Genomic DNA, 27,237 nt, shown 5'->3' with positions numbered 1-27,237 from the left:
GCGCTATTTTGCATAGCGCTCTCCACTTCTCTACCGCTCAGGAACCGAGCTCCTCTCTCCTCCCTCCCGCCCCCGGTCGGCCGCCCGCCCGCCAAGTTGCAGTATTTGATCGCTTGCGTTTCAGTTTACGTTTGGCCGCAAAGAGATGGGCGACAGAGCCCAAATACAAATACGCAGTGGTGGCTGAAGGCAAGGAATCCTAAAAGGGCGGGCAGCATTTAACAGCCATGGAAAGTCTGTTGAAATCTGAACTGAAAACCACCGTTTTGAAGCTCTTGGGGTGCTCAAGAGGAGGGTACATATGCCAAGGACAAGCCTATGAGACCGACGGAGGACGAATATTTGTTAAAAGCAACAACAAGCCCCAGGTTAAAGATAGGGACAGCTCTGTTAGCTATTGCAAGACCGCCGTTGGGCAGGCTTGGGGACGAGGCGGGCAGTCAGCTGGTAGCGGCAGCGACAGTCATCCTGTGACACAACTGTTTTGTTCTGTTTTAGTTTTGCGCTTGCAAAAAGGGTGCACAGGGTGGGCGAGGCGAATTCCGGGTAGGGGTGTTTCGATTTTCTCCGCAGCTTGATCAGCGCCTGTTCGGGGTGGGGAGCAAGATATGTTGCGTGATTCGATCGCGCGGTGAAATCGGTGGAGGTAGCTCTGGAAATTTGCAAAAATCATCTAATTAGCTCTCCTGCTCTAGTCCTCATGAACTTTCCCAGTAAGTCTCGCTGGCCAATTAATTAATGCAATTAAAACAAGATATGCAAACATTAGATTAAATTTTGGAACCTGCACGTTTTTATTGGGATGGAGACCTGTCTCCTAGCTTGTCATTCTTTCAAAGCACTTTCAGTACTGGGAATTTACATGGCAATAAATAATAATAATTTCTTAAACTTGTATGCTGCCCAACTCAACGATTCTGGGCATCTCACAACCACCAAAGAAATTACAATAAAACCAATAAAAATAAATAATGATAAAATAAAACAATCAAATACTGATTATTTTCTCTGAGAAAAGAAATTTTATTTTCTATATGAAGCAAGTATAAAAATAAATTTTATATTTTACAGAATTTTATAATTATTAAAATGTAAGTTTTTAAGGATTTTTAAAAATTAATGCTGACCATGGGTGTTTTAATGGTTGTTGTATTCCTGTAAGCCACTGAGAGTCCTGGAGGGTTAGGTATGTATGTATATACATACATACATACCTTTGCATGTGCTCATATCCATTCCAAAGGACATTCTTGTTGGTAACTAGTATAGCCAATTTATTCACGTGCCAGCAAATGTTTTCTACTATTTTATTAAGACAAATTGATAATTCCGCCATTGGCTTATTGCAGGTGTGAAAAAACTTGGGTTGATGGGCATATTAGGAACTATAAGAGCATGTTGTCAGTACTTTCATAAAATGACCACAGATCACCCTTTATGAAATGGCAGATTCAGGATTGCCCCTCATCCCATGCTCTCTAAAGATGTGCTGTCAGCGCTCCAGCTTCCTTTTGTGAAACACTTCCAAACAATTGGGTGACAGCTCTCCACCATTTTTATTTTCTAAGAATGCCTATTCGGGCCCAGAGACATTTTTTGCAATAAAGATGCTCTGGAGACTGGGGCTTTCTTTAGCAGTATGCTCTAACTTCCTGTTTACTGTTTTTGTTAATGTTCGTGAATTGGAAGGATCTAAAACAACCAGGAGGAGCAGACCACCTGGCATGTGCCAGGGAAGGGGTCTATGGGCACACTGGGTGCCTATTTCTGACATAGGTGTTTACTGTGCAAGTCTTCCTTCACCTGCACATTTCAATTCCATTGAAATGTTACTAAACTGGACTGTATTTATATTTTAAAGAATTGACTGAATTCTTCAAACACAAATCAGAGAAACAACTCTTTCTGTCCTGCAGCATCCTAATGTGCAGCAAGTAAAGGTAAAGGTTTCCCTTGACGTAAAGTCCAGTCGTGTCTGACTCTAGGGGGTGGTGCTCATCTCCGTTTCTAAGCCTTGGAGCCGGCGTTGTCATAGACACTTCCGGGTCATGTGGCCAGCATGACGACATGGAACGCCGTTACCTTCCCGCCGAAGCGGTACCTATTGATCTACTCACATTTGCATGTTTTCGAACTGCTAGGTGAGCAGGAGCTGGGACTAGCAACGGGAGCTCACCCCGCCGCGTGGTTTCGAACCGCCGACCTTCCGATCGGCAGCTCAGCGGCCGCAGCACCACCGCAGCAAACTTTCATTAAATTATATTCTTCTTTCTGACTAGGCTAGGACTATGTTTGAGGGTGAAATGGCAAGTTTAACAGCAATCCAGCAAACCAACAGCGTACGAGTTCCCCAGCCCATTAAAGTGATGGATCTTCCTGGAGGCGGAGCAGCATTTGCTATGGAGTATCTAAAAATGAAAAGCCTCAACAAGTATGTTAAAGGCCTCATTTTAGGATGTTGCTTTTCCGAACGAATGTCTCTGTTCTTTTCTTTTGCAATGGCAGTTCTGAAAAGAGCCTGTATGTTACTGCCATGAAACAGTGTCTTACTGGGAGCAAGATAAATTCTAGGATGGGGATTTTCAGATTTTCTCAGGATGTGGAATGCTACTTTTCCTGAAACTGCTGATCAAGAGGTAAACCTCTAAGGCAGCCTTTCTCAACCTTCTGACCCTGGAGGAACTCTTGAAATATTTTTCAGGCCTCAGGAAATCCCTGCACATTCAGGCTCAAACATAGGCCACAAGTTACAAAATTATTATTTTTGTTTCTTGTGTAGGCCTGTATATAAGCACTAACAGTGTTCTTAAACTAGTCTAAAAATAAAGAATGAAACTTACCTCTTTAATGTGAAGTTTCTCAAATTTGAAATAATTTTTTAAACAAATCATGATCTCCCAGGGAACCCCTAGAGACCTCTCATGGAACTCTAGGGTTCCATGGAACCCTGGTGGAGAAACCCTGCTCTAAGGACAGAAAATTTGTAATAAAACTAAACTTGTACTGATTGCTGCTAATTGCTGCCTGCCTATAAAAAAGGGGCTGATTCGGAGTCTCCTGCCATGTCCATCCCAAACTTTCCATTTGACCTTGCTTCAAGCTCTGGCAGGGCTGGGTCAGAACATAGTTTGAAAAATCCTGTTCTGGGGTATGAACAAACTCAGATCCGTAAGATACCTACGGAAATTTCTCATAAGGAAGAAGTGGTCAACTTACCCCCCTTAGTGGTATTTCAGATATCTTTTGTCAAGTGATGAAGCGGAAAAGGAATTTGACCCTCTTCTGGAAGCTCAAAGCCAAGGGAGGAGGAAGGGAGATAGAGGAGATAAAGAATGGGATGTCAGAAATAAAGAGTATATCCAGATCTAGGACTCACCATGGTGATTCAATATCCCAGACAGATTATCTTATGAGAAAATATGGCCCTCAACAAAAAAGAAAAATAAATACTCAAGGATCTTCCTCCATTATGCAGTGTTTCAACCATATTTGAATGGTTGAATCTTATAATTTCTCAAAGAATTTTTGCAACCTATTGGCTGGGTTCACATCCATGTTAAGCTAAAATGTCGTGCCTCACTGAATTGAGTGAAATTGGGCAATTGGGTTAATTTAATTTAAATAAATAAATAAATAAGGTAACCATAGGTTAATGTGTTGTGCAAATACAGTAATTGTTTTCTAAATTATATATGTGTATGCATACATGTATATAAAATCTCTGTTCTGGCTGGTTTGAAACCGCATGATCCATAGCATTGAAGATTGTTTTCTTGTCCTTCTAGGTACTCAGCAAAACTTGGAGAACAAATGGCAGATCTTCACCTTTACAATAAAGAAAATGGAGAAAAACTAAGGAAAGAACAACAAACAATTGGTACAGAATAAATGTTATGAACTAGGAGTTACTTATAATTAACAGTTTGAGCACAGCTTCTAGATGGAGGCTGATGTGATTATTAGATCTCATTGTATTAAAGATATTGAATTGTATATATAAGCAATTAATATTATGCCCTTTTTTCCTTTCTTTTGCATAAAGAATTCTTTCCTCCTTATAATACTGCTGCTTGCTTCTGTTCTACAAGAAAATGGACATTATTGCTGATTCTGCAAAAGAACACTAGCATACCTTGGAGATATTATGGATTAGATTCCAGACCACTGCAATAAAGCAAATATTGCATTAAAGCAAGTCACAAAATTTTTGCTTTCCCATTGCATATAAAAGTTACCTTTACACGATAGTGTAATCTATTGTGTACAATTGCGTTATGTCTAAAAAGACAATGTACATACCTTAATTTAAAAAAATACCTTATTGCTAAAAAATGCTAATCTTCATCTGAGCCTTTTGCTGTTGGAAAAATGGTGCCAATATTTTTACTCAACACAGGGTTGCTACAAACCTTCAATTTGTAAAAAAACCTGCAATATCGGCAGAGCAGAATAAAGCGAAGTGCAATAAAAGGAGATATTCCTGGATATGCAGAACAAACCTGGATGCCTGATCAGGCATAAGCCCAATGTATTTTACAGTACTTACTCCAAGAATTTTTTTTATAAGAGCTTTATTAGTTTTCAAAGTATAGTTAAAATACAAAATAGAAAAGATAGAAAAGATAGAAGATAGAACTAAAGAAAAAAAAACTATAAAAGTGCAAATAGACACAAAACAGGAACAGAAAGTGACTTCTGACTTTCTGCAATACAGATATAGATAAGTTTACAAATATAATGTCTTACCATAAGTTAAACCACAGTAATGTTATTTCTATCAAAACAAACCATTTAATCCCTAAAACCCAAATTCAAAATTTCATATTTTTCTAACACAAGCAAGTAATCTAAAAGTGGTTGCCAAGCAGAGATAAATCCAGAAATAGTATTTTCTCTTATTAACACTGTTAACCTAGCCATTTGGGCCAAATCCCATCAATTTAATAATCTGATCTTCCACTGTAGGTATTTGTAAATTTTGCCATCATTGTGCATATAAAAGTCTTGCTGCTGTAATCATATATAAAAGCAAAGTCCCATATTGTTTCTCAAGCTCCTTCTCCATCAAAGCTAAAAGGAACAGTTCTGGTTGTTTTTGTAAGTTCACTTTGAGGATCTTTTGAATAGTAATACATATTTGGTCCCAAAACTTTTTAGCCTTCTCACAGCTCCACCAACTGTGGTAAAAAGTTCTTTCACCCTGTAAACATTTCCAACAAACATTCGTTACACCATTATACATTTTTGATAACTTATCAGGGGTTAGATACCAGCAATACATCATTTTATAAAAATACTCTTTTAAGTTGTAATTCTAAGTAAATTTCAAACCTTTGTTCCACATATTTTCCCATTGCTCCAACATAATATTATATCCAAAGTTGTTAGCCCATTTAGTCATACATTCTTTGATATGTCCATCTTCCAAATTCATCTGTAACAACATTTTATACATCTTTGTAATAACATGTCCATCTTTTGTACAAAGGTCCATTTCAAATCGAGTTGTTTCATTAACAAATTTTAAGTTCTTTTTATCTGCTTTAAAATGTTCTAACAATTGCACATAAGTAAACCAATGGCATGTAAAACCTTCCAACTCTAACATTTTCCTTGTTTTAAGTTTCAGTTCACCCTCTTCAAAGTTTAACAAATCTTTATACAGTACTTTAACCAACTTACTCCTCCAACATTTTCTCTTCTAACAAATGCTTCTTGAGGTGACAACCATAATGGTACATTAGGAGACAATCTTACCTTATATTTGTTCCAAACCCTCATTATGGCACTCCTAACAAAATGGTTTTTAAAACCTTTATTAACTTTAACTTTATCATACCAGATAGGTGTGCCACCCAAATCTCAATTCATGTCCTTCAAGTTGCAATAACTTTTTATTCTTCAAAGTTATCCATTCCTTCATCCAAAGCAAACAACAGGCATCAAAATACAATTTTAAATTAGGCAAACCCAAACCTCCTCGTTCTTTGGCATCTTGTAATAATTTATATTTAATTCTTGGTTTCTTGCCTTGCCAAATGAACTTCGAGATACCTCTCTGCCATTGTTTAAATGGTAAATCTGTCGACAAAATTGGTATAGTCTGAAAAAAAAAACCATCTTAGGCAAAACGTATCTTAATGACAGATATTCTGCCCATAAGAGACAGTTACAATTTTTCCCATTTTAACAAAATGATGTTTTTCACATCATTCCAAATTTTAACATAATTATTCTGAAACATGCTATTCTTAGATGACAAAATCACCCCCAAATATCTAAACTTTTTTTCAATCTTAAAACCAGTCTTACCCATCAGCAATTCTTTAAGACCTGCCAATGACCCTTACTCCAAGAATTTTAACTCTCATGCTATACAGGTAGTCCTCACTTACCAGCCACAATTGGGACCAGCAACTCCATTGCTAAGCAATGCAGTCGTAAAGTGAAACATCACGTGACCACGCCCTACTTATGATGTCAGTTCATCAGTCCCAGCTGCAGTTGTTAAGTGAATCAGGGACATTAAGCGCAACATCATGTGACTGCAACTTCCAACTTCTTGCTGGCTTCCCCATTGACTTTGCTTGTCAGAAGCCAGCTGTGAAGGTTGTAAATGGCGATCATGTGACTGCAGGATGCCGCAACTGTTGTTAAGTGCACGCCAGTTGCCAAATGCCCGAATTGCAATCATGTGAATGCAGGAACACTGCGATGGCTGCAACTTCGAGGGCTGGTCGTAAGTCTCCTTTTTCAGTGCCGTTATAATTTGGAACAGTTGCTGAATGATTGTTAAGTGAGGACTACCTGATACTATCTAAGGCTGCATATCCATTTCTTGATATGGATTCAGTAGAGTTCATTTATGAGTTGCTCAATAAGTAGAGAAAATGGTGTGCTTCTCATTTTCCTGTTCGTAGCCTTACTTTTGTGAGTTTATTTTGCTTAGGTGTAGGCCGGCCAGAACCTTACTATGTGGATAAATTTGGATTTTATGTAGTCACTTGCTGTGGCTATATAACTCAGGTAAGTTCTTTGCACAAAATATATGACATAAGATGCGGAGAGTTAATTGTAAAGCTGTCCTCTCCTAGAGTACTGAATTTAAGTTAAATTATTTAGGTATTTTTATACCTGGCAAGTATAAGGAAGAAAGGGAGTAAGTTTTTTCTTATACAGTTGTAATCATTCTGCCTTGTGACCTGCATCTAAAGCCCAACATTACTTCTAGCATTGTAACTGGCCATATAAAAATTGTTTTTGTAGACAGTGTATACAGTCTTTGTATTCATTTTTTGCTAAGGGACATTGTGGCTAGAATTTTGCACAGGATTTATTGAAGGCACTTGCCACAAAAATCAAGTGTTCAAAGAAGGTGATCATATGCTCTAGTTAATAACTTCATAGCATTATTTTTCCACTATTTTTATTTTGCAGGTCAATGAGTGGCAAAATGACTGGCCTACTTTTTTTATTCGACACCGCCTCCAAGCCCAAATGGATTTAATTGAAAGAGATTATGGAGACAGAGAAGCAAGAGAGTTGTGGGAACAGCTAAAGGTAGGAGGAAAATGCTGGAATGCTACATTAAAGCAGCAGAAAATGTCAGAGTACCTGCCTCTGCAGAGGCTAAGATCCAAGTATGCATTTCTGTCTCTGCATCACTCTACCAGCTTTTATTATAGCTACGAAATTTTCTTCCCAAGTAGTTCACTTCTCTGGTTAATGGCAGATTGGTCAATTTATAGTTTTATTTGTCCACTGCTCTTCAACATATTTTTTCCAGCTTACTCTACGATCTTTTTGGATGACTTGGATAACTTACAAGTGAAATGTAAGAAACATGAGTATATAAATCAGAACTGAAACCTGTTTACTGAAAGGATGAGCCCAAACCTGGTCTATCCTAAACTCTTGTGATGCATGAGACCACAGTCTGTTCACACTGTGCTAAGCCAACATGTGGCTTGTTTGTGACCCTCCATATTGATGAATTCAGTCTTTGGGAAATGTAAATCATTATGGCATAAAGTGTTTTGTAAAGCCAGTCAGTTATGGTTTAATGTAACAATAGTGAAATGTGATGTGTGAACCCCATGTCAGTTTCCTTTCAGTTCTTCAACCCCTGCCTTCATTACCTAACATTCCTATTGCATTCATAATATGGAACTGCATTTCATATAACTGTACTTTTATATTATTTGCATAGTTTTTTAAAAAAAAGTATATATGAAATCTGGTTTAATGGAGTTGGTAGACATCTTGCCTTTTAAATCACCTATCTAGATCTGCTCATTCCAAACATTCTAGGAGGATGACTAAAGTTCTAGATTTGTGTGCATGAACTGAATGTTATCCATACTTAGCTCCTGTCTGTCACATCTCCTTTTCAGACTAACGTGTGATGAGACAATTTGGTGAGCTTCTCTTGTGCAGAAGGGTTCATTTCACATAGCACATCTCCAGAGCCAAACTTTCAGTTTGTACTTTTCATTTTTCTAGATGAAAAGTACATAGAGAATATTTCGAAAGCAAATAGGCCTTCTACAGGACAACTGCTGATCCTGAATTGGTTTCCTAAGGAGACAAAAATTTTGCATCCTTGTAATCCTCCTTCCCATGAGTCTATCTCTCAGCCTGTAATGACTGTATTAGTCTGCCATTAAGATCGATTCATACATGATTATAGTAGAAATCTCTTTAATGGAGAGTAGCATACAAAACAGTGAAAAAGTTACGAATGAAAGTTCCCGTGTTTTCCCCAAGTTAAACAACCCATTAAGTACAAGCCCGCTCCCTCTCTCAGGCATGCAGCCCCCCTCTTCGTGCCAGTCAGCTCAACTCCACGCAGATATCTCCAACGGCTGGATAGCTTCACCTTGGATACCAGAGATAGTCCAAACAAGATGTTTTCACCCGCCTGGCATGTTCCCCCTCCCAACTCTACTGACCCACAAGTCCTAACGTGTGTTAAGTCCATTCATGCATGCGAGTCCAATCAGATGTTCTGGGAACGTGTGATCGGGGAGCATGACACAGCCTCTGCCTCTGTCAAACTTTCTATAGTACATTTATCTCTCTCTCTCAACAGTCTGTAATCTAAAATCATTCTAAAATCAGGAAAAGATACTCAAAAGCAATTACAAAGATTGTCCCAGGTGTTAATAAAGTCCCACACTATCCATTTCACCTTATCAGGCTAAGCTATAGTGAGAAGCCCAATGGTGCCAGTAAAAGCAACAACATTTGTAATATATCCAGTTTACAAACTAGGATAAAAAAAATAACGTTTAGAATTTTATGTATATTCTGCTATATGCCTTGTAGTTTCCTCAGTAAAATGTTCTTATTTTCTTGGCCACTTTTTAAGCTATGTGTTTTTGTAATGCTTTTCACAGCCAAAGATTCCAGAGATGTTTTGTGACCTGGAAATCACTCCTGCACTCATTCATGGGGACCTGTGGTCAGGAAATGTAGCTGAAGATGACTATGGACCAATTGTCTTTGACCCATCTTGTTTCTATGGCCATTCAGAATTTGAACTTGCAAGTGCTATGATGTTTGGTGGATTTAGTAGCTCTTTCTTCTCTGCTTATCACAGCAAAATCCCTAAGGCTCCAGGCTTTGAAAAACGCAATAATCTTTATAAGTTATTTAACTATATAAACCACTGGAACCATTTTGGTACAGAATTTCGGGGACCTTCTCTGAGTGTAATGCAAAGACTTTTAAAATAATTGTCATGCACAGTCATTCTTAGTGATTCCCTGTTTGGTACCTGTTGCATCAGAATAGTTACCTAGAAAGAGTTAAATTGGTGTTATATACATCTGCTTCCTCACAAATTCTTGCAGTGGGCTTGTAATAATTGCATGCTGTAATTATCAACGGGTATACAGATAACTATGTCAAAAACTACTCCTCACGTTCCCTTAAATGAACAAGCCCCAGTAACAGTTTTGTGACAGATCTTCATGGTATTGCCTTCATCTTATCCCCAGCCTACATCTGAGGCAGCTTAAAGTGGTCTCCAGCTGTTCTAGTTTTAAAGTAATGTTTTCCCTTTTCTCCCAACACGGCTTTTGACAGAAATACAATATTGCATGTTTCGTTAGTTGAGGTGGTTGCTGTGGGCATTTCCCTCCCACCAGTCACTGTACTCTGCTCTCCGTGATCATTTGGGCTTGTGCTGCAGAAAAAAACAGACATCTGGGTTCTGCAGAAGCATCTCCAGTAGTCTGGTCCCAAATGCTTTTTGGGTCTAATGCAGGACATGAGTTTAGTGCTCTCTTGAGAGAGTGGTAGTCAATTTAAGGTCAATTTAAATAAGGAAACAGCCTGTTTCTGTCAGTTATGTTTTGCTTGTTCTGTCACCAGGGTATGTTTTCTGCTGTTCTGCTAATAAGGGGTTTTATGTGGCTGTGATTTTTACTGTTTTTATCACTTTGGAGGCAAAGTTCCCAGTTTCTTGTATTCCATTCCGGCTCCTTGGCCATCCACAAGTCAGTTCTGGTGCTGCTGTCCATAAGGACGGAACTGGGCTCACTGCCAGCCCTTGCTTTGCCTAGCAGCATTAGTCAAGGATGGATCTTGTTCATACATGATCCTTCCTTCCCACTTCACCTGTTGCCCCTCTTCCATGCCTGGGACCTGTTACTTGGGCAACTAGACTGGTGGCTAAACATGCCATTCTAGCCCACCTATACTCATCCCAACCCATAAGGGAAGTTGATTGGAGTTTACCTGCTGGCAGGCAACGCTCAGTGGGATTGGGAGAATTCACCAGTCACTTTCCTTTGGGCAGCAGATTTTATGACAACATACATTTCTGCTGGTTCAAGGACTGATGGATAGCATTTTAATACAGCTGGCTAGGAATCCAGGGTATTACAATCTACACGTATCTGGAATGTACCAGATTGGAAATGGCTACATTATGCCACATCTGTATTGATCATGCTATTCCCTTTCAGGAAACTTACTATTATTTATCTTGTGCCAACATGTCAAAAACAGTGTATTGGCTGCTGGGACTTACGGATAGTCAACTGGAAAATACTTGTGGAAGATTATTTTTGTACATGGTAACTGCAGCAAGACTACTATATGCTCAAAGATGGAAAGATTCTGAAATATCCACAATGGAGGAACGGTTGAAGATGTCAGAACTTGCAGAAATGGCAAAACTTACTTGTTGGATTAGGGAGAAGACAACAAGTACATTTATTACTGACTGGAAACCCTTTATGGACTTTTTGCTGAAAACAGAAAAAAAATGAACTGGTGATTTATGGATTTGATAAGAAAGGGAAAAATATGGGAAGAAGGGAATTCTGACATAACCTTAAAGAGGGAGGATAGATGATAAATTTATTTGTAACTGCAGTGAAGAAGATTGGAAGCTGATACTTTATATATTTTCTTCTGTTTATTTATTTTTTATTTATTCACTTGCTCTGCTTTCTCTTCACTTCTTTATTCTTTTTCTTTAAATTCATATTGTATGTTTGCTTTTACTATTGTATAAAATCCCTTAATAAAAATTACACATACACATGCACACACACAGTGTATTGGCATTGCAAGCCAGTATAGAACTGGAATATATGCCATTTTTATTTAATCCTTCAAGGACTCATGCAAGGCTGATAGAAATAGGCAATGCTGCTAACATTTAATTCTTAGTGATTCTGTTCCAAGATAGTAATCCAAAAGAAATAATAAATAATGAAATTCCACTGTTCGTATCTTCCTGTTTTCTCTCCATCTAAGAAGAATTACTTTAAAATACAGAACTACAGAGAAAATTATGTATTTCTCTAGCCACTGATTCCACTGATACTACTTCAGGACTCATTTGACCACTGTGTTACATTTACTTACATCTTACTTGAAAAATTATTCTAAGTTAGAAAAAAAGTTGCATTGTTATTTTATAATAGTAGGTTATTGCAGTTTATTATTTCTAGCATCTCTACGAAATTTATAGAATAAGATGTTGAAAATAATTAACAATCTTTGAAATGCATATTAGAAATGCATATATGGTAAATCAGATATAAATGATTTGAGGGAAAAACACTTTATAATGGTTGATGGTCTCAGAATTATACAGGAATATAGATTAACTATTTATTGAAAGAAAACATTTCATATTTATGATTGCTCTTTTTCTAAAAAGATCTTACTATATTTTAAGAGGGCATGCTGGCTAAATTACTTAGTAATATTCATTGACTCCAATCAGTGAATTCCCAGATAAGTCAGTATAGATCCTTGGTTCTAATATTGTAACGCTAGTTTTTTTTTTCTTTTAAAAAGGTCTTGTATCATAAGATAAAGCTATGGATAAGCTCACAACATGTAATCTTTAATGATACAAAATTTAAATGAAAGTTGCTGTATATATAATGTGGAATCTGAATAAAGAATGGCTTTATTTATATCATTTGAAACTAGAGTTCTAACTGTAAACTCAGATCTCTAAATTCTTATGAGTTTGAAATCAGTATTGTAGTTTCTCTGCATTTGAGGTACTTTCACCTTTTTCAAGCTTAATTGCCAGGCAAGTGAGGGGGGAAAAAGAGGCTGCAGTCCCAATGGGAAAACCTCAGTTTACATGGGGCCTACAGGCTAGATACTCACCACCATCATTGTTACAGTTTATAGTAAATGGGATTAAATATGACTTTCATACAATATACAGGAATGTTTAAAGAAGAAAAAAGAAGAAAACAATCTTCTCCCCATTCTCTACCGCACTGAACAGGAAATTGGGATTTGATGGTCTCAATGATACCTTACAGCTTTACACAGGTTCTGTAAATCTCTGAATTGTATATTTTGTTCTATTGACATGTTAATCTCAAGGGGTATAGATAACAAGCAGGAAACTGCTTCTTCTCTCTTAAAAGGTATAGCTAACCAGGTTTCACCTTGCAGTTAGCACTAATATAACTTCTGCATTTTGAAGACTTGCTGAATTGTAGAGGAGTAGCCAAGTCATGTGAAATGAGATGGCAGCATACAGATTCTGTAACCCACACAGAGATGAATGGGCTGGATGATTAATGCCTGCCTATCAATCTCATTACCTGGGACGCGGTGGCGCTGCGGGTTAAACCGCTGAGCTGCCGATCGGAAGGTCGGCGGTTCGAAACCGTGCGGCGGGGTGAGCTCCCGTTGCTCATCCCAGCTCCTGCACACCAAGCAGTTCGAAAACATGCAAATGTGAGTAGATTAATTGGTACCGCTTCTGCGGGAAGGTAACGGCGTTCCGTGAGTCATGCCGGCCACATGACCATGGACGGGTCCTTAGGGACAACGCCGGCTCCAAGGCTTAGAAACGGAGATGAGCACCGCCCCCTAGAGTCGGACACGACTGGACTTTACGTCAAGGGAAACCTTTACCTTTACCTATCAATCTCATTATATTTTTACTTGGAAAGGCAGTTACTTTTTGGGATTTCAGAAAGACCTCTTTTACATCAGCTGTTCCCTGATCATTTTGGTGCAGCAGGTAAAGGCCTAAGGGGAGTAAGAAAGAAAAAAGGCCCTTTGTTTCTCCCTGGACCGAAATGTAAAAATGTAAGATTTCAGCATCAAACTAGATGGAACACGTATGACCAAATCAGCTATGAGGCTAAAATCATAATTAGGCAAACATTTTTTTTAAAAAAATCAGATGACAGTGGAGTATGATTTTCGTTTGGATGACAATAGGAAGGGGAATTTTAGTATCTTCCCGCCTGATAACTTCAGTTGAAGTTGCCACCCCCACTGCTCCCCAACACTCCCCTTTCATTAGTGTCAATGGGACCTTTTTTCCCTTCCTGAGATCAACAACAATTACAGAGAATACCAAATTTCCTTTTACTTTCCCTTGAAACATCCTATTTAGGTCTCTCAAACTTCTGTAACCCTAATGTGAAGATACTGACCTCAATTCCTAGTGACTACATGCCTAAAATGGAAACTTGGAAGTGCTTATCAAGCTTTGTAAGCAATTTGTCACAAATGAAATCACTACGATACGAGCTTAAAGCAAGTCCCATATCTTTCTCTTCCTTAGAAATATCCAGGATAAATAAAAATTCTTCAAAGCCGTGCTATCTTAAGAAATCTTGGCAAACAAGATTTTAAGCTGCAACTATTATTTAAATATGGCCAAGCTAGATCAAAGAAAAGTCCCACCACTGATTTATTACTTGCTGTACCCTCATTTCATTACTCCATTTGGTACATGACCTAATGCCAGTTACTGAAAGGAAATCTCAATGGATGGGCCTCTTCCTTGGCCTGCCTTTTCACCCATATCAACAATACACTCTACATGCCAGGTGACTGTGTGAATCTTTTTATATCTATCTATCTCTCTATCTTTTCCTGGGCGGATTATATTATAGAAAAAACAAATAATATAACATCGTTTCTAAAAAAACAAAAAGCCCACAATACAATCACTAGGTGCACCGTCCTGACTTCTCGCCTTGGAAAGAATAACCTTTGTCGTTCCTGTCTGGACTTGCCTACTGGTAGTTGCGACGCCACCATCCTCATCCTTTAACCTTTACTGGAGCTGGGTCTGGGTCTGTACCATTTCTATAAAATGCATTTGATGAGAAGCTGGTGTTGCACCCCGGCCTAGCGCGGGTCAAAACAGCTGCTTTGCTACTTCGGGATTAAGAGAAAGCTGGGTAGAAGCGCGCGTTCGGCCAGCGCTGGAAAAGGAGACCCCGCCTGCAATCTCCTCCGCGCTCGTTGGCAATCCTGCGCCACTGCCGGCTCCTTCCTTTCCGCCCCCTCCCCTTCGCTAGGCTCCTCCTCCTCTTCCTGAGGTTTCCAGCCTTTCTGTCCCACGCGCGGAGCCGTACTGCGGAGGCCTGGCCTTGGTAGGCGCCAACGACGAGCTTCTTTGGTTGTTAAGGTAGTGAAAGCTTCGGTGGGGCGGGAAGAGGGCCCGGTCCCTTGATGGCCCTCAGGGGGTTGTCCGGCCTCTGTAGGAAGCGCAGTGGGAAGGCGGGCTGGCTGGAGGGAGACTTGGGCGTTGGGAGGCGCGAAGTATTGTCCGAAAAGGGAGGGGATGCGGCCCGGTCCGCCCAGGGAGAATTCCCTGGAGGAAGGATGCAGGGTGTCCCCTGGAAGGCAGTTCACTGCCTAGCTCTAAAACCATCCTATTCCACAGCTTCTTCCTCAAGTCTATGCCAAGGCGTGGCGAGAAATAAAGTCGGGGGAGTGTGTTTAAGCGTGGGCAGAGTGCTTTTGTTTTACTCTTGGATATTGGTGCTTCTACAATAGTCATACCCAGCCCTTGGAAACATCAGCATCACAAGAAAGATTGTTCAGTGCAACTGGGTGGCATTTAGAAACTGTAGGCCTGCTGTAATTACTATAGCTCAAGATATATCACTATTTTATTTAAAGAAAATACTGATTTTCAGAGCCATCCAATTTCTGCAAATGGAGGGTGAAGGAAGCTGCTTTATACAGATTACATCTAGCAAACAATAACGAACAGCTAGGATTTTAGGCAGCTTTTCTATGGGTGATGCTGAAAAGACAAACAAGACTATCCACAGGAAGGAATTGGTGCTCACTTAAGGTTCATAGGAAATTATGGGTGCTGCAAATAAGTATTGACTAGATTGGACCCCATTGAAATTAAGGGTACCTAAACATGCGTTATAAATAAAACATGGAATGGATTGCAAAAGGAAACTCAAGGGGCCAAAGAAACAAACAAAATGAGATGGATAATATTGCTTATTCAGTGTACTTCCTGGAGACTTATTTATTTGTTAGGTTTCTATCCTGCCTTGCCTTCAGTAACTGGAGGTGATGTACATAGTGCTCTTTCCTCCCCTGTTTCCCCACAACAACCCTGTGAGTTTGGTTGGAGCTGAAAGTGAGCGATTGACCCAAAGTCAGCTAGTGAAAAGATTACGTATGTGTGTGGACATATACATGTGTTTGTACCAGTGCTTGTGTGTCTATGTGTGTAGACTTCAGCCCGCACATTGCATGTGGCCTTTGGGATTAAGGCTGGCCTTTTGTATTCTAAAGATAGTACTTGAATAAAGTTCATGGTACAAAAATGAAACAGGGCTGAAGAGGTATAGAGATATATAATTAAAGATCATAAGTATAGTTTTTGTTCATCAATCTAATGTGAGGGATAAATAAGGAAATTTGACTTACTAGCGTGTAGAAAAAATATATATAGAGTAGTAAATTTTTAATTAAAAGGTGTATTCTCAAAAGTCGATTAGAGAAGTAAGACACATAGGTTACCGAAATATGAATTGAATGACTGAATTTGATTTTTGTTTCAACTGAGTATTCAGTCATCCAAAAAAAAAAAAGGTGTGCATTAAGTCCATTAGTGGAGGAGGGGGCATTAAACATTAATTTTTAAATTTGTCTATAAACATGAACCATCTAAACCATACAACAGCTTCTTGACTGTTGTTTACGTTTTATGTGATATTATTGTGTTGTTTTTAAATGTTGTAAGCCACCAAGAGTCACCATTGTGAGATGGAGAGCTATATAACAAAATATATTTGTCTGCAAAGGCATAGCCTATCTCTACTATATAATAAATGTCATAATAGGAAAAATGCCATTGATATATTGGCATACATAGATATGCTCTGCATTATTCTTTGTATCTCATTGTGCTTTTAAATTGTAAAGCCATCCAGAATCATTTGGCAGTTGGGTGGCCTGGAAATGTGACAAATAAATAAACAGCATCAACAGCTTTCAGAGCCTGTTACAATATACCCATGGCCCATTGCTTCAATACCACCCATCTTTCCTTTTACTGTACTGAATAAACTCAATTTAACATTCTAAATGAATAATTTATTAAAAGAGACAATGTAATTTATCTGATTTCCATTTCTTTTTTGGGCCATTCCATATTTTTCAAAATAATGGAATGTGATTTATTTATAATAATCTTCACCATGTATGGATTTTAATGGATCCCAGTCATGTCAGTATCCATTCTTAATTCCTGTTAATTTCCTGAGTGGTATATTACAGCAAAACCAAGAAAAAAGTCTCACAACTCATTAAAGCTCAATTATTTGCTGTGGACAGTCTTAATCTTTGTTTATTATGACCCTTTCCTAGGTCTACCTCGGGGATTAAATCTGGACCCTCTGCATACAAAACAGATGTTCTTCCTCATAGTTAAAGGTTCTCCAAAGTTTGCTTATACTCAAAACCAGTAATAATTAAGTATTTCACATAGCAATCTTGTAGCCCCATAATATGAGTATTTGAGGAATTTGGGAGAAGAGATGGGAGGGGTGATTGTCACATATTTTAAGAGAAATAACTTTTCTTTGTACAGTACATTACTGTTAATTGTTTTTATTTTGAAGAGAGAATAGTCAGAGTCCAGTCTGGATCAAAGAGTCTTAGACCTCACTGAAATAAATGGATTTTAAATGTACTTCTGTTATGGATAATAATTGTGAAACAAATAATAGTTTTAACTCTAACATTAAATGTTGATTTGCTTTTATTTTGCTAGAAAATCATTCATCAGGAAAGGAGATGGTTTTAAATGAGATGAACAATGACGGGTCTGAGCAAGAGGACAACAAATGCTTGGAGCCTGATGTCATTGCCAAGGGAAACATACTTGAATGTTTTACAGAGAGTCAAGAAACTCAGGAATTGATTAATCATCTTAGATTGGTGTATGAAGATCTGATACTGCGAGAAAAAGTTCTTGAAAAATTTAAAGGTATGAGATAATATTTTTAAATAAATCAAACCATGTGGACCATAAAAAATTCATCTTGGTCAGGATCTTTATTAGAAATATATGTGTATACAGATGTGTGTGTATTTGTATACATGATTTGAAATGTTATTTCCATCTTCTGCCAGTACAAAAGTAACTAGTTAAGACTATCCATCTCCCCATATTTACTAACTCAGTAGGACTACAATCCTAAATATATTTTCCAGGTCATCAATAAAGTAGAACTTAAGTCTGAGTAAAGATGTATAAAATTGTTCTCTCAGCCTCAACCTGCTATCTTTTTTCTACCAAAATAAGCTCTTAAATTTCCATTAGGAAGCTAATGATTTTCTACATACACCACTGTTATTACTGCTTCATCTTTATTAATAGCAGACGTATTAGTTGTGTTTGAAGAATTAATTACTTTAAAGTTTGATACCAAGCAATATTTCAATAGATTCCTGATCGCTGCAAGATTGTTATTGTATTCTTGCCTGCTATTTTGCATCTATGTAGAGATTTATTTTCAGAAAATGTTTTGGTGCTGATAGAATTATTGTTTCTTGCATTTTCTTCGTTTAGACTATAATCTATGTATCATTTATATAGGAATGAATCCAGCAGTATTTTTTAAAGTCAACCTTCATAGGTTTAGCCTCAAAGTTTCTAATTTTTCTTTGTTTGGTCCTGCTAGGTAATTATTTGCAAAAGTATTCCTAAACTATTGCATTTAAGAGCTGGTGAGGTTGATTAAAAATTCATGGGCTTTCAAGAAGTTTAATTTTAAAAAAATAACATTTAAGATCCTAGTTTATTAAATACGTAGTCCCATAATGGTATCCTAAACTATTTTGAAAATTGTTTGAACCCATAGGAACAGATATTTGAGAGACAATGAGCAAGAGGCTGTAGAGAAACTGGGGAAGTAGGAAAGATCTATAAAATTTATTTCATTAATAGAAGAATAATGAAGATCTTAGCCATTGCTTTTATGTTAGCTTTGTTACATCATAATCTCTTTTATGGCATCATAGTAAATCTTTGCAAATAATACAGGTAGTCTTTGCTTACCAACTGCTCATTCAGCAACCATTCTGCGTTATGATGGTGCTGAAAAAGGAGATTTAGAACTGGTCCTTGAACTTGCAGCCATTGCAGCATCCCCGCAGTCATGTGATTGTGATTTGGGTGCTGGCAACCAGCGTGCATTTATGATGGTCGCAGCATCCTGCAGTCATGTGATCACCATCTGCAACCTTCACAGCCAGCTTCTGACAAACAAAGTCAATGGGGAAGCTGGTACGAAGTTGGAAGTTGCAGTCACGTGATGTCGCGCTTAATGTCCCTGAGTCCACTTAATGACTGCAGCTGGGACTGACATCATAAGTCAGGCGCTGCCACTTGATGTTTCTTTATGACTGCATTGCTTAGTGAAGGAATTGCCAGTCCCAATTGCAGTTGGTAAGTGAGGACTACCTGAACATGTTTTAGTAAGTGATTAAAAAAAAACCCAATACATTATTAACTTGATTAGAGGGAAGATTTCTATCTGGGTCATTACATTTCTACAGGTAATGAATAAGCCAGTGTTGTAGACTCCATCAACTCTTTGCTATTTTAAACCTGTCTTAGGAAACCCAGTATACTTGATATCCTATATATTTCAACAGTCATGGAACCAGTTGTTCTATTTGCATCTTCCCTTTTTTTCAAGAATATACATTTAACTTTCTTTTGTCTGAGTTACTACTATTGAAATTAACTAGAAGATAAGCTACCAAATTCTTAGTGTAGCTGGGGTCTATTATGTCATTAACTACTTTTCAAAACAAGAGTAAAAAAATAATTTAGCATTTTGTATGCATCATAATTACTTCCTCCCTTCATTCTTTTTATAGTTATATGGCTTCAAGAGTACCAGAGTAGGGTTTCTTTTACTAAACATTATTTTGTATATAAAAATATACATCACAACTGACTCTAGCGGTTTAATTACATTTAATTTGAAGGATTAATTTTTCTCTAAACTGGGTTTATAATGGATTTTAATAAGCTCTGACCTGGAATTTATCAGGAAACTATACTCTCATTGTAAAAAGTTGCAATGCTCATTTTTTATTTATAATGCTGTTTTGAAAACAAACCAACTTTTGGTTACCTTGCATATACTTTTATAATTATTATAAGCATATTTTTTCCCCTAGGCATACTACATTTGTTTTGCTTTTTTGTCTGTTTTTGTCCTTCAAGCCTTCCTAAATTTTATTTCTGCAGTCACACATGCTACAGAATTCTTCTTAACACAACACAGACTTTCTACATTCTGTGGCACTGGTGACTCACAATTGCTCAGGTTATGCTGCTCCCTATGCAAAGAAAACTGGGAAGAATTTAGAAAATGACTAATGGAAGAAAATTCAGAAGCTAAATTTTTGGGATATGGTGATGATGTCTTTGTTAAAGTTGTGTTAAACTACAGTTGTAATTGAAATTATTCAACTCCCACTGCAAATCAGGTTGATTGTCAAAATGTACAGACTTTCAGCTGTTTGCAATGAACAAATCAAGCAAAAGCAATTGATATAGCTCAACACAAGGAATGCTTCAAGTGGTGTCCCCAAAGTCAACTGAAAATGCAACTAATAATGACTTCTCCAGTCTCAAAATTATTCAACCCCTTCATGGCAAGCATCTTCAGTACTTAGTAGAGCACCCTTTTGCTGTTATGACCTGCTGCAAACGAGATGCATAGCCAGACACCAGCTTCTGGCAGCATTCCTGAGGAATCTTAGCCCATTCCTCATGACTAATCGCCTCCAGTTCAGTAATATTCTTGGGTTTGCGTGCTGCAACCGCCTTCTTCAAATCCCACCAGAGATTTCCTATGGGGTTCAAGTCAGGTGACTGTGATGGCCACTGTAGAATCTTCCAGGACTTCTTCTACATCCAAACCTTAGTGGAATTTGAGGTATGCTTGGGATCATTGTCCTGTTGGAAGGTCCAGTGATGCCCAAGCTTCAGCTTCCTTACAGACGGCATGACGTTTTCTCCTAGGATTTCCTGATACTTCGGTGAATCCATCTTGCTGTCCACAAGCTGCAGGTTTCCAGTGCCAGAGGATGCAAAGCAGCCCCAGAGCATCACCGAGCCACCACCATGCTTAACTGTAGGCAGAGTGTTCTTTTCAGCGTATGCTTCATTCTTCTTCCTCCAGACATACTGCTAATCCATCGGGCTGAAAAGTTCCAGTTTTGTTTCATCGTTCCACAGAACAGAATCCCAAAACTTCTGTGGCTTATTTATAAGATTTTGAGCGTATTGGAGCCAACTTTTCTTGTGCTTTTGGGTCAGTAGTGGTGTACATCTTGGAGTTCTGGCATGGAAACCTTGTGTTTAGTACACACCTTACTGTGCTCACTGAAACCTCAGTGCCTCTTGCCACCAAGTCGAGGGTTTCTCTCAGCCTGCCTTCTCAGAAATCTGGTTGCAGCCATTGACAGCTTCCTTTTTCTGCCCCATCCAGGTAGAGTAACCACTGTTCCTTTAACTTTGAACTTGCAAACTATGCTTCCAATGGTGTCTCTAGGAACATTCAGTGCCTTCGCTATCTTTTTGTATCCTGTTCCTTGTTTGTGAAGGGTGATGATCTCTTCTCTTACCTTTCTGGACCATTCTTTTGACTTAGCCATACTGTATTTCTAACATGCAGTCAAACGTGACACTCAGCAAACCCCTAGCCAGTTAGGTATTTCATGTGTTCCAGCTCAAGCACATCTGGTGCAACTAATGAAGCCCTTGATTAGTTGCATCAGGTGTGCTTGAGACGACTCCTGTTTTGCATACTGTATGTGTACTGTTGTGACGGATTCTATTTGGGGGTTGAATAATTTTGAGACTGGAGAAGTCATTATTAGTTGCATTTTCAGTTGACTTTGGGGACACCACTTGAAGCATCCGTTGTGTTGAGCTATTTCAATTGCTTTTGTTTGATTTGTTCATTGCAAACAGCTGAAAGTCTGTACATTTTGACAATCAACCTGATTTGCAATGGGGGTTGAATAATTTTGATGACAACTGTATATGCCAATAATTTTCGATTACAGTATGTTTTTGGAAAGTGAACTTTTTAAAATTTTAAACAATAATCATTCCGAAATCAGAAGATCTTTATTTCCAAATTAGGACTTTGAAATAATTCCCTGGATATAGCATTGAGACAGCATTGATCATAATTGTTTATGATCTTTGGCAGGATTGGGCTGGGGATGGTGCATCCATCCTGGCCCTCCTTGATCCCTTAGTGCCCTTCGATAACATTGATCATAGCATCCTTCTGGACTGACTTTAGGGGTTTGGAGTGTGGGGCACAGTGTTATGGTGTCTCCCTTCCTCTGGGTTGGTTCCAGTCAGTGTTAGTAGGAAGGGAGAGATTTAGCTCACCCATAGTTTGTGGAGCCTTTGAGGCTCTACACTCTCCTTGCTCCTATTTAATATCTACATAAATCTACTTAGTGAGGTCATCTGTCAGCATGAGGTTAGGTATCAACAGTATGTTGATGATAGTGATACGTCTTTACCCAGGACTGACTAAGTGATTTTGTCAGGGTTCTTTGACAGTATTCGCTGTGTGAATCTGGATAGGGAAGAACAGGCATCAAATTAACCCTAGAAAGACTGAGTGACTGTGGGCTTTAGGGCCCCCTGGATCTTGGGATTTTTCATCTTTAGATCTGGATTCAGTAGCATTCCCCCAAACAGAACTTGTCTGAAGTTTGGAAGTCTTCTTAGACTCTTGGCTTTTGCATGAAGAGCAGATGACAGCTGGGAGGCCCTTTGCACAAAACAATCTTGTGTGCCAATTGTGCCCATTCCTGATTCAGGAGGGCCACTCATGATCACTCATGCCTTGGTCACCTCCCAGTTGGATTGTTGAAACATACAGAATTTTTGGCCTTTCCCCCCCACTTTTGGGAAAGTAAGGGGTTATTTTTTAATGTTAATATTGTGTTAAGCTTGCTGGAGGCTGAACACAGCTGTTTGATCTTCACCAAAAATAAGTGAGAAACTGCACTGCCATAACTGATTTTGTAGGATTCTAGAGGATGCAGGAAAAGGGCTGTAGGGCTATCAATGCTCTGTAGGCCATGCTTTGCCCATTCCGGGTTTACTGGAACAGCTTTGGAAACTTTGGGATCTTGAAGCTTTGGAAAAGGAGGAGAAAAAGAAATAGCCTAGTATGGTCTAGCTATCCAGAGTTAGCATTTGCAACAAATCTCAGGGGTCCTGTATATGTAACCTTGATCCTCTTCTTTTTCTAACACATGCTGTAAACAAGATCTGGCACAAAAGGTCTCACTAGGGTATAGATCAGTGATGACGAACCTATGACACGTGTGTCAAAGGTGACACGCCACGACATTTTGGGTGACATGCCAGTGTTTACCAACACCTGACAACAACTGCCACACCCCAGGAAGCCACAGCCACCCCAGCCCAGTCCCAGCAGCAGCTGCTCTTGCCACCCCTGAGCCCCCGGCTGCCCTGCGCTCCACTGCCCCAGCTCACCTTGCTGTCATTCATCTTCATTTTTTAGTATAAAATGCTAGCACCCTAGTGTGACTTCTGATGGACCTACTATACTCGCGATCTGATAAAGAACTTTCGCCCATCTTGATTCCATTCCATTCCATTCTTATTTTTATTGTATTTATTGTATTTATAACTGTTTTGGTTTTTAATTCTATTTTATTGTAAACCTCCCAGAGTCCCTCCTTGGGAGGGAAATGGGCAGTGATAAAATTTGATATAAATCAATCAATATGTGTATCCTTTTGCTTTAATTGTTATTAGGATGCTATTTATAACATACCTAAACAATAGCTGTCATGTAGGAATGTTTATACTGCTTATTCTTCAGCAAGTGTAGTTTTTTTAAGTTATATGCTATTTTTTGTATAATGAAACATGCCCATAATAAAGAAACATTGAGTATCATGGCTGGAAAACCATTTATTATAAAACATAGCAAATTCAAAAAGACAAAAATTTAATTCTGTAAATGTAGTTCGAGTTAATTATTAAACTTCTTAAGACTTAGTTCTTCCTTTGCACTTTTATACATTAAGTTAAAAATAGCATGAGAAATCAAAATGAAAGAATATATCCCAACTCTTAGTACTGTCTTTTAATTTGCTGTACTTTAAAAAGTAATAGCAGGCTTACTTAACTAGAGTTCAGAAATCTTAAGGAAGACTTTTCTCAGCAAAGTCAAACCATTAATATGTCATTTTCATGTTAGAAAATTGGTTGATAACTGAGTATGTTCTTTGTTTGTTTGTTTTCAGTTATAATGGATAAATATCAGGAACAGCCTCATCTTTTGGATCCTCATTTAGGTAAATATTGAGATTCGGTAAACTTTTGATAAAATCTCAATTTTCTATTAGTATGGATGATGCTGATTTTTTTTTTAAAAATGGGTGGTAGAAGATTCTTTCTGACCTAGTGTTTGGGACTTCTCTGTCTAGAATACACTTGCCTCTGGCAGCAGCTTTGCTAAAGAGAATCGATATACCTCCATTTTGATATCATTAATAGAAATTAAGACAGGAAGAAGAGGAGAGGGTGGTTTTGTTTCACAGTAAATATCCATCTAGAAAACAAGAGGTCATCCCAGAGGCTTTCAGGGAACCTTTTGTTTTCAAAAGTGAAAAGGTTTGTGTGTTTGTGTGTGTGTAGAAATTGTGATTACTTTGTTGAAAACATGGTGCAATTCTCTTGTTTCTTTGTAAGGCAAGTCCTTACAGAAAAAGAAGCAGTGCATGTCCATTAGCCGTCTCCTTCACCATGTTGGATTTTGACTGAGATATGGCAAGTGCTTCTTACCAAGCATATGCCCCATTTGAGTTGTAGGCCAGCTCTACTATTACTGTGGAAAGTGTATCAGGAGTGTGAGATAGAGCATTTCTTTCTGTCTTGTGGACACTTACCATACATGAGAAATGAAGATACTCGTATCAGGTAAGAATCACTCACCTCTCATATAATCCGAACAGGAGAACATAGTCAGGACCTGGAAAAACCAAACTGAGATCTAGAAATGACTATCAATTGATTATATGCCATTAAGTCATTTCCAACTCCCAGCGACCACATAGATTTTCTCCATGATCAGCCTATCATTATCCAATATTAAGACTGCATATTAGGGCTGAAATAGAATAGTGTAAACTTGTGATACCACAGTTATCTTCCTTTGCCTGTTTTCCTTGGTCTTACGAAATCTGATAGGTAAAGTTTGACTATTGTTTCCTCATATCTTTTTGTATTACACTGCATTTGCTTTTTCAGAGCAGCATTGATGGATTAAAAGATAGCATAAATACATTTTGCTTTAAACAAATGATAAGACTACAGTTAAAAAGTGATACAGTCACAAAATCACAAAACTGGAATGGTCCTTAGAACTCTTCTAGTCCAATCTCCTGCTCAGTGCAGGATCTGCTAGAGCATCTCAGAGATGACCATTGGCCTTTGTCCGAAGACCTCCAGCAAAGAAAAACTCACCCCTTTGTGTGGCAGCCTGTTCCACCAGCTCAACATTCATACAGTTAGAAGGCTGCCGCTGCTCTCTGTTCCCTTCAGCCCATTGGTTCTGGTTCTGCCCTTTGGGCAATAGGAAATAAGTCCACTCCCTCCCTCTTCTTTGCGACAACCCTTCAGATATTTGAAGACTGCCACTGTATCAGATAATAACAGCTACACGTGTTTTCCATGAAACAGATTGGGTAATTTGTGAGGCTGTTCAATAAGAGACAGAAAGCCAAGGAGCGAATGGAGAAATAGAGTTTCAGTTTCTGAAAAAAATGGCAAACTAATGCTTCCACCATCACCTCACTCATTTGCCTATGCTTTCTCTAGAGTGGATGTTGAATTTGCTGCTAGATATTATCCAACATGAAGCATCTCCTCCTCCTCTAATTCATCTGGCCTTTCAATTTCTCTACATTATTTCAAAGGTAAAAATTAAATTATAATATATTAGTAATAGGACTTTACTATTACCCTCAGATAAAAGAGTGACAGTAATTCATAACATAGTTAAAGTCATATGAAAAGTTTGGAACACTGAGAGTCTGTATGTCTGCAATGGCTTATGGAGAGGATATATCCATTAAGTACTTGTCTTTATAGGGTTGCTCTTTTACATTTTGTAATCAAAAAGTTAGTAGTTTATTAGAAGGTTGCAGCCTTTCCTATAAAATTCTTCCTAAAATTTATTTCCAGTGTTCTTTACAAGCATGTTACTGATAACAGTTATATAGTTATGGATCGTTCCTTAGGCCCTTTGCCTCAGGATTGCCTGCCCCTATTTCATCCTTTTGTATGAGGATGGCAAATCCGTAAAACAAGTATGTTCAGTGTCCTGGAGAATGACACACCAATAGGATAATAGAAAGAAAAACTAGATGATGGGCATTCATGCCCTGTTTACCTGCCTATCTATAGAATCAGGTTGGCAAGCATGAGTGTGGCAGCTTTTTTGCCAGTGACTCCACCTTAATGCAAGCCCTTAAATAGGCTCTACAGACCTATTTGTTTACTATTTCTTTTTATTTAACTCTTACATATATGTAATTTCAACTAATTATTTTATATTTTTTACTATTGTTATTGATACTTTGTGACTTTTATCACTGTTGGTTCTATTTAACATTAACAGTTTGTGTACTGCAAATGTATAACTTGAAAGCTCCCTTGAGAGACCATTGTTCTAAAGAACGATGTGCAAATATTAGATAAATAATTAAACTTATTTTTACATTTCCTTAATTGGAGATGAATCATTAAATTGGAAATCATTTTTTTCATCTAGGTACGAGGATATAAAACCTTCCTGCGACTATTTCCTCATGAAGTAGCAGACGTACAACCTGTTCTAGATATGCTTGTATGTCAGAATCCAAAAGAATATGAGGTATGTTCTTAATGCTCATCCCATTATAGCTGTCACTGTCCTCACTAAAAGCAGACCCTGGCTGCTGAAAGGTTTCCCAAGTCTTGGTATTTTCAAGCTGCCTGCTGTCAGTATGAGTACAGAGATGATGATGAATGAACTGCTTTGTGTAAGCAGTTTTTTGCATGTTTATTTATGTGGCTGCCCATTTTATAGATGGGTAGATAGAAGGGAGAGGGTCTTTTCAGTTGTGGTGCCAGACTTGCCTAATATCTTTGTTAGAATTTCTTTCTTGTCTTAATCTCCCAGCCATTTAAAGTTTAACAGCTGAATTTTGACATTTTATATGCTTGCATTTGTATAGAGATTTTAAAGAATATTTTGTCCATGCTGTGTATTGGTTTTTAAAATATTTTAAGTATTTTTCTTTGTATTTCTTTGCATCTTGTCTATAAAACTATTGTTAGAATTGTATTAGTGTAATTAGTGTATTAGAATATAAAAAATACCTTTGCTA

At 38.1% G+C, this 27,237-nt stretch overlaps 2 protein-coding genes across 2 annotated transcripts in view; both read left to right on the top strand.

Moving 5' to 3' along the window:
* The first annotated feature begins 109 nt into the window (after positions 1-109).
* FN3K (fructosamine 3 kinase) lies at positions 110-11,928 on the top strand. The gene is made up of 6 exons (XM_063292675.1): positions 110-368; positions 2,280-2,431; positions 3,786-3,877; positions 6,950-7,026; positions 7,438-7,560; positions 9,399-11,928. Exons 1-6 carry the CDS (start codon positions 228-230, stop codon positions 9,735-9,737), a joined length of 924 nt encoding a protein of 307 aa, XP_063148745.1. The 5' UTR covers positions 110-227; the 3' UTR covers positions 9,738-11,928.
* Positions 11,929-14,846: 2,918 nt separating this feature from the next.
* The window catches only part of TBCD (tubulin folding cofactor D), a 169,330-nt gene continuing 156,939 nt past the window's right edge, over positions 14,847-27,237 (top strand). The window contains exons 1-5 of the mRNA XM_063292673.1: positions 14,847-14,926; positions 17,546-17,761; positions 24,109-24,159; positions 25,685-25,782; positions 26,640-26,741. Of these exons, the coding sequence (XP_063148743.1) occupies positions 17,569-17,761; positions 24,109-24,159; positions 25,685-25,782; positions 26,640-26,741 (444 nt within the window). The 5' untranslated portion in view covers positions 14,847-14,926; positions 17,546-17,568. The remainder of the gene's footprint in view (positions 14,927-17,545; positions 17,762-24,108; positions 24,160-25,684; positions 25,783-26,639; positions 26,742-27,237) is intronic.

The sequence above is a fragment of the Candoia aspera genome, chromosome 2, assembly GCF_035149785.1.
Source record: "Candoia aspera isolate rCanAsp1 chromosome 2, rCanAsp1.hap2, whole genome shotgun sequence".
Lineage (NCBI taxonomy): Eukaryota > Metazoa > Chordata > Lepidosauria > Squamata > Boidae > Candoia > Candoia aspera.
Note: the sequence above shows the minus strand (reverse complement) of the source record. Positions and strands in the feature narration are given on the sequence as shown.

Excerpts from the sequence above, each read along its gene's own strand:
- FN3K (XM_063292675.1), top strand. The coding sequence starts at position 228 with ATGGAAAGTCTGTTGAAATCTGAACTGAAAACCACCGTTTTGAAGCTC. Across the intron at positions 369-2,279 it reads AAAGCAACAACAAGCCCCAG|GCTAGGACTATGTTTGAGGG; the intron begins GTTAAAGATAGG and ends CTTTCTGACTAG. Across the intron at positions 3,878-6,949 it reads GAAAGAACAACAAACAATTG|GTGTAGGCCGGCCAGAACCT; the intron begins GTACAGAATAAA and ends TATTTTGCTTAG.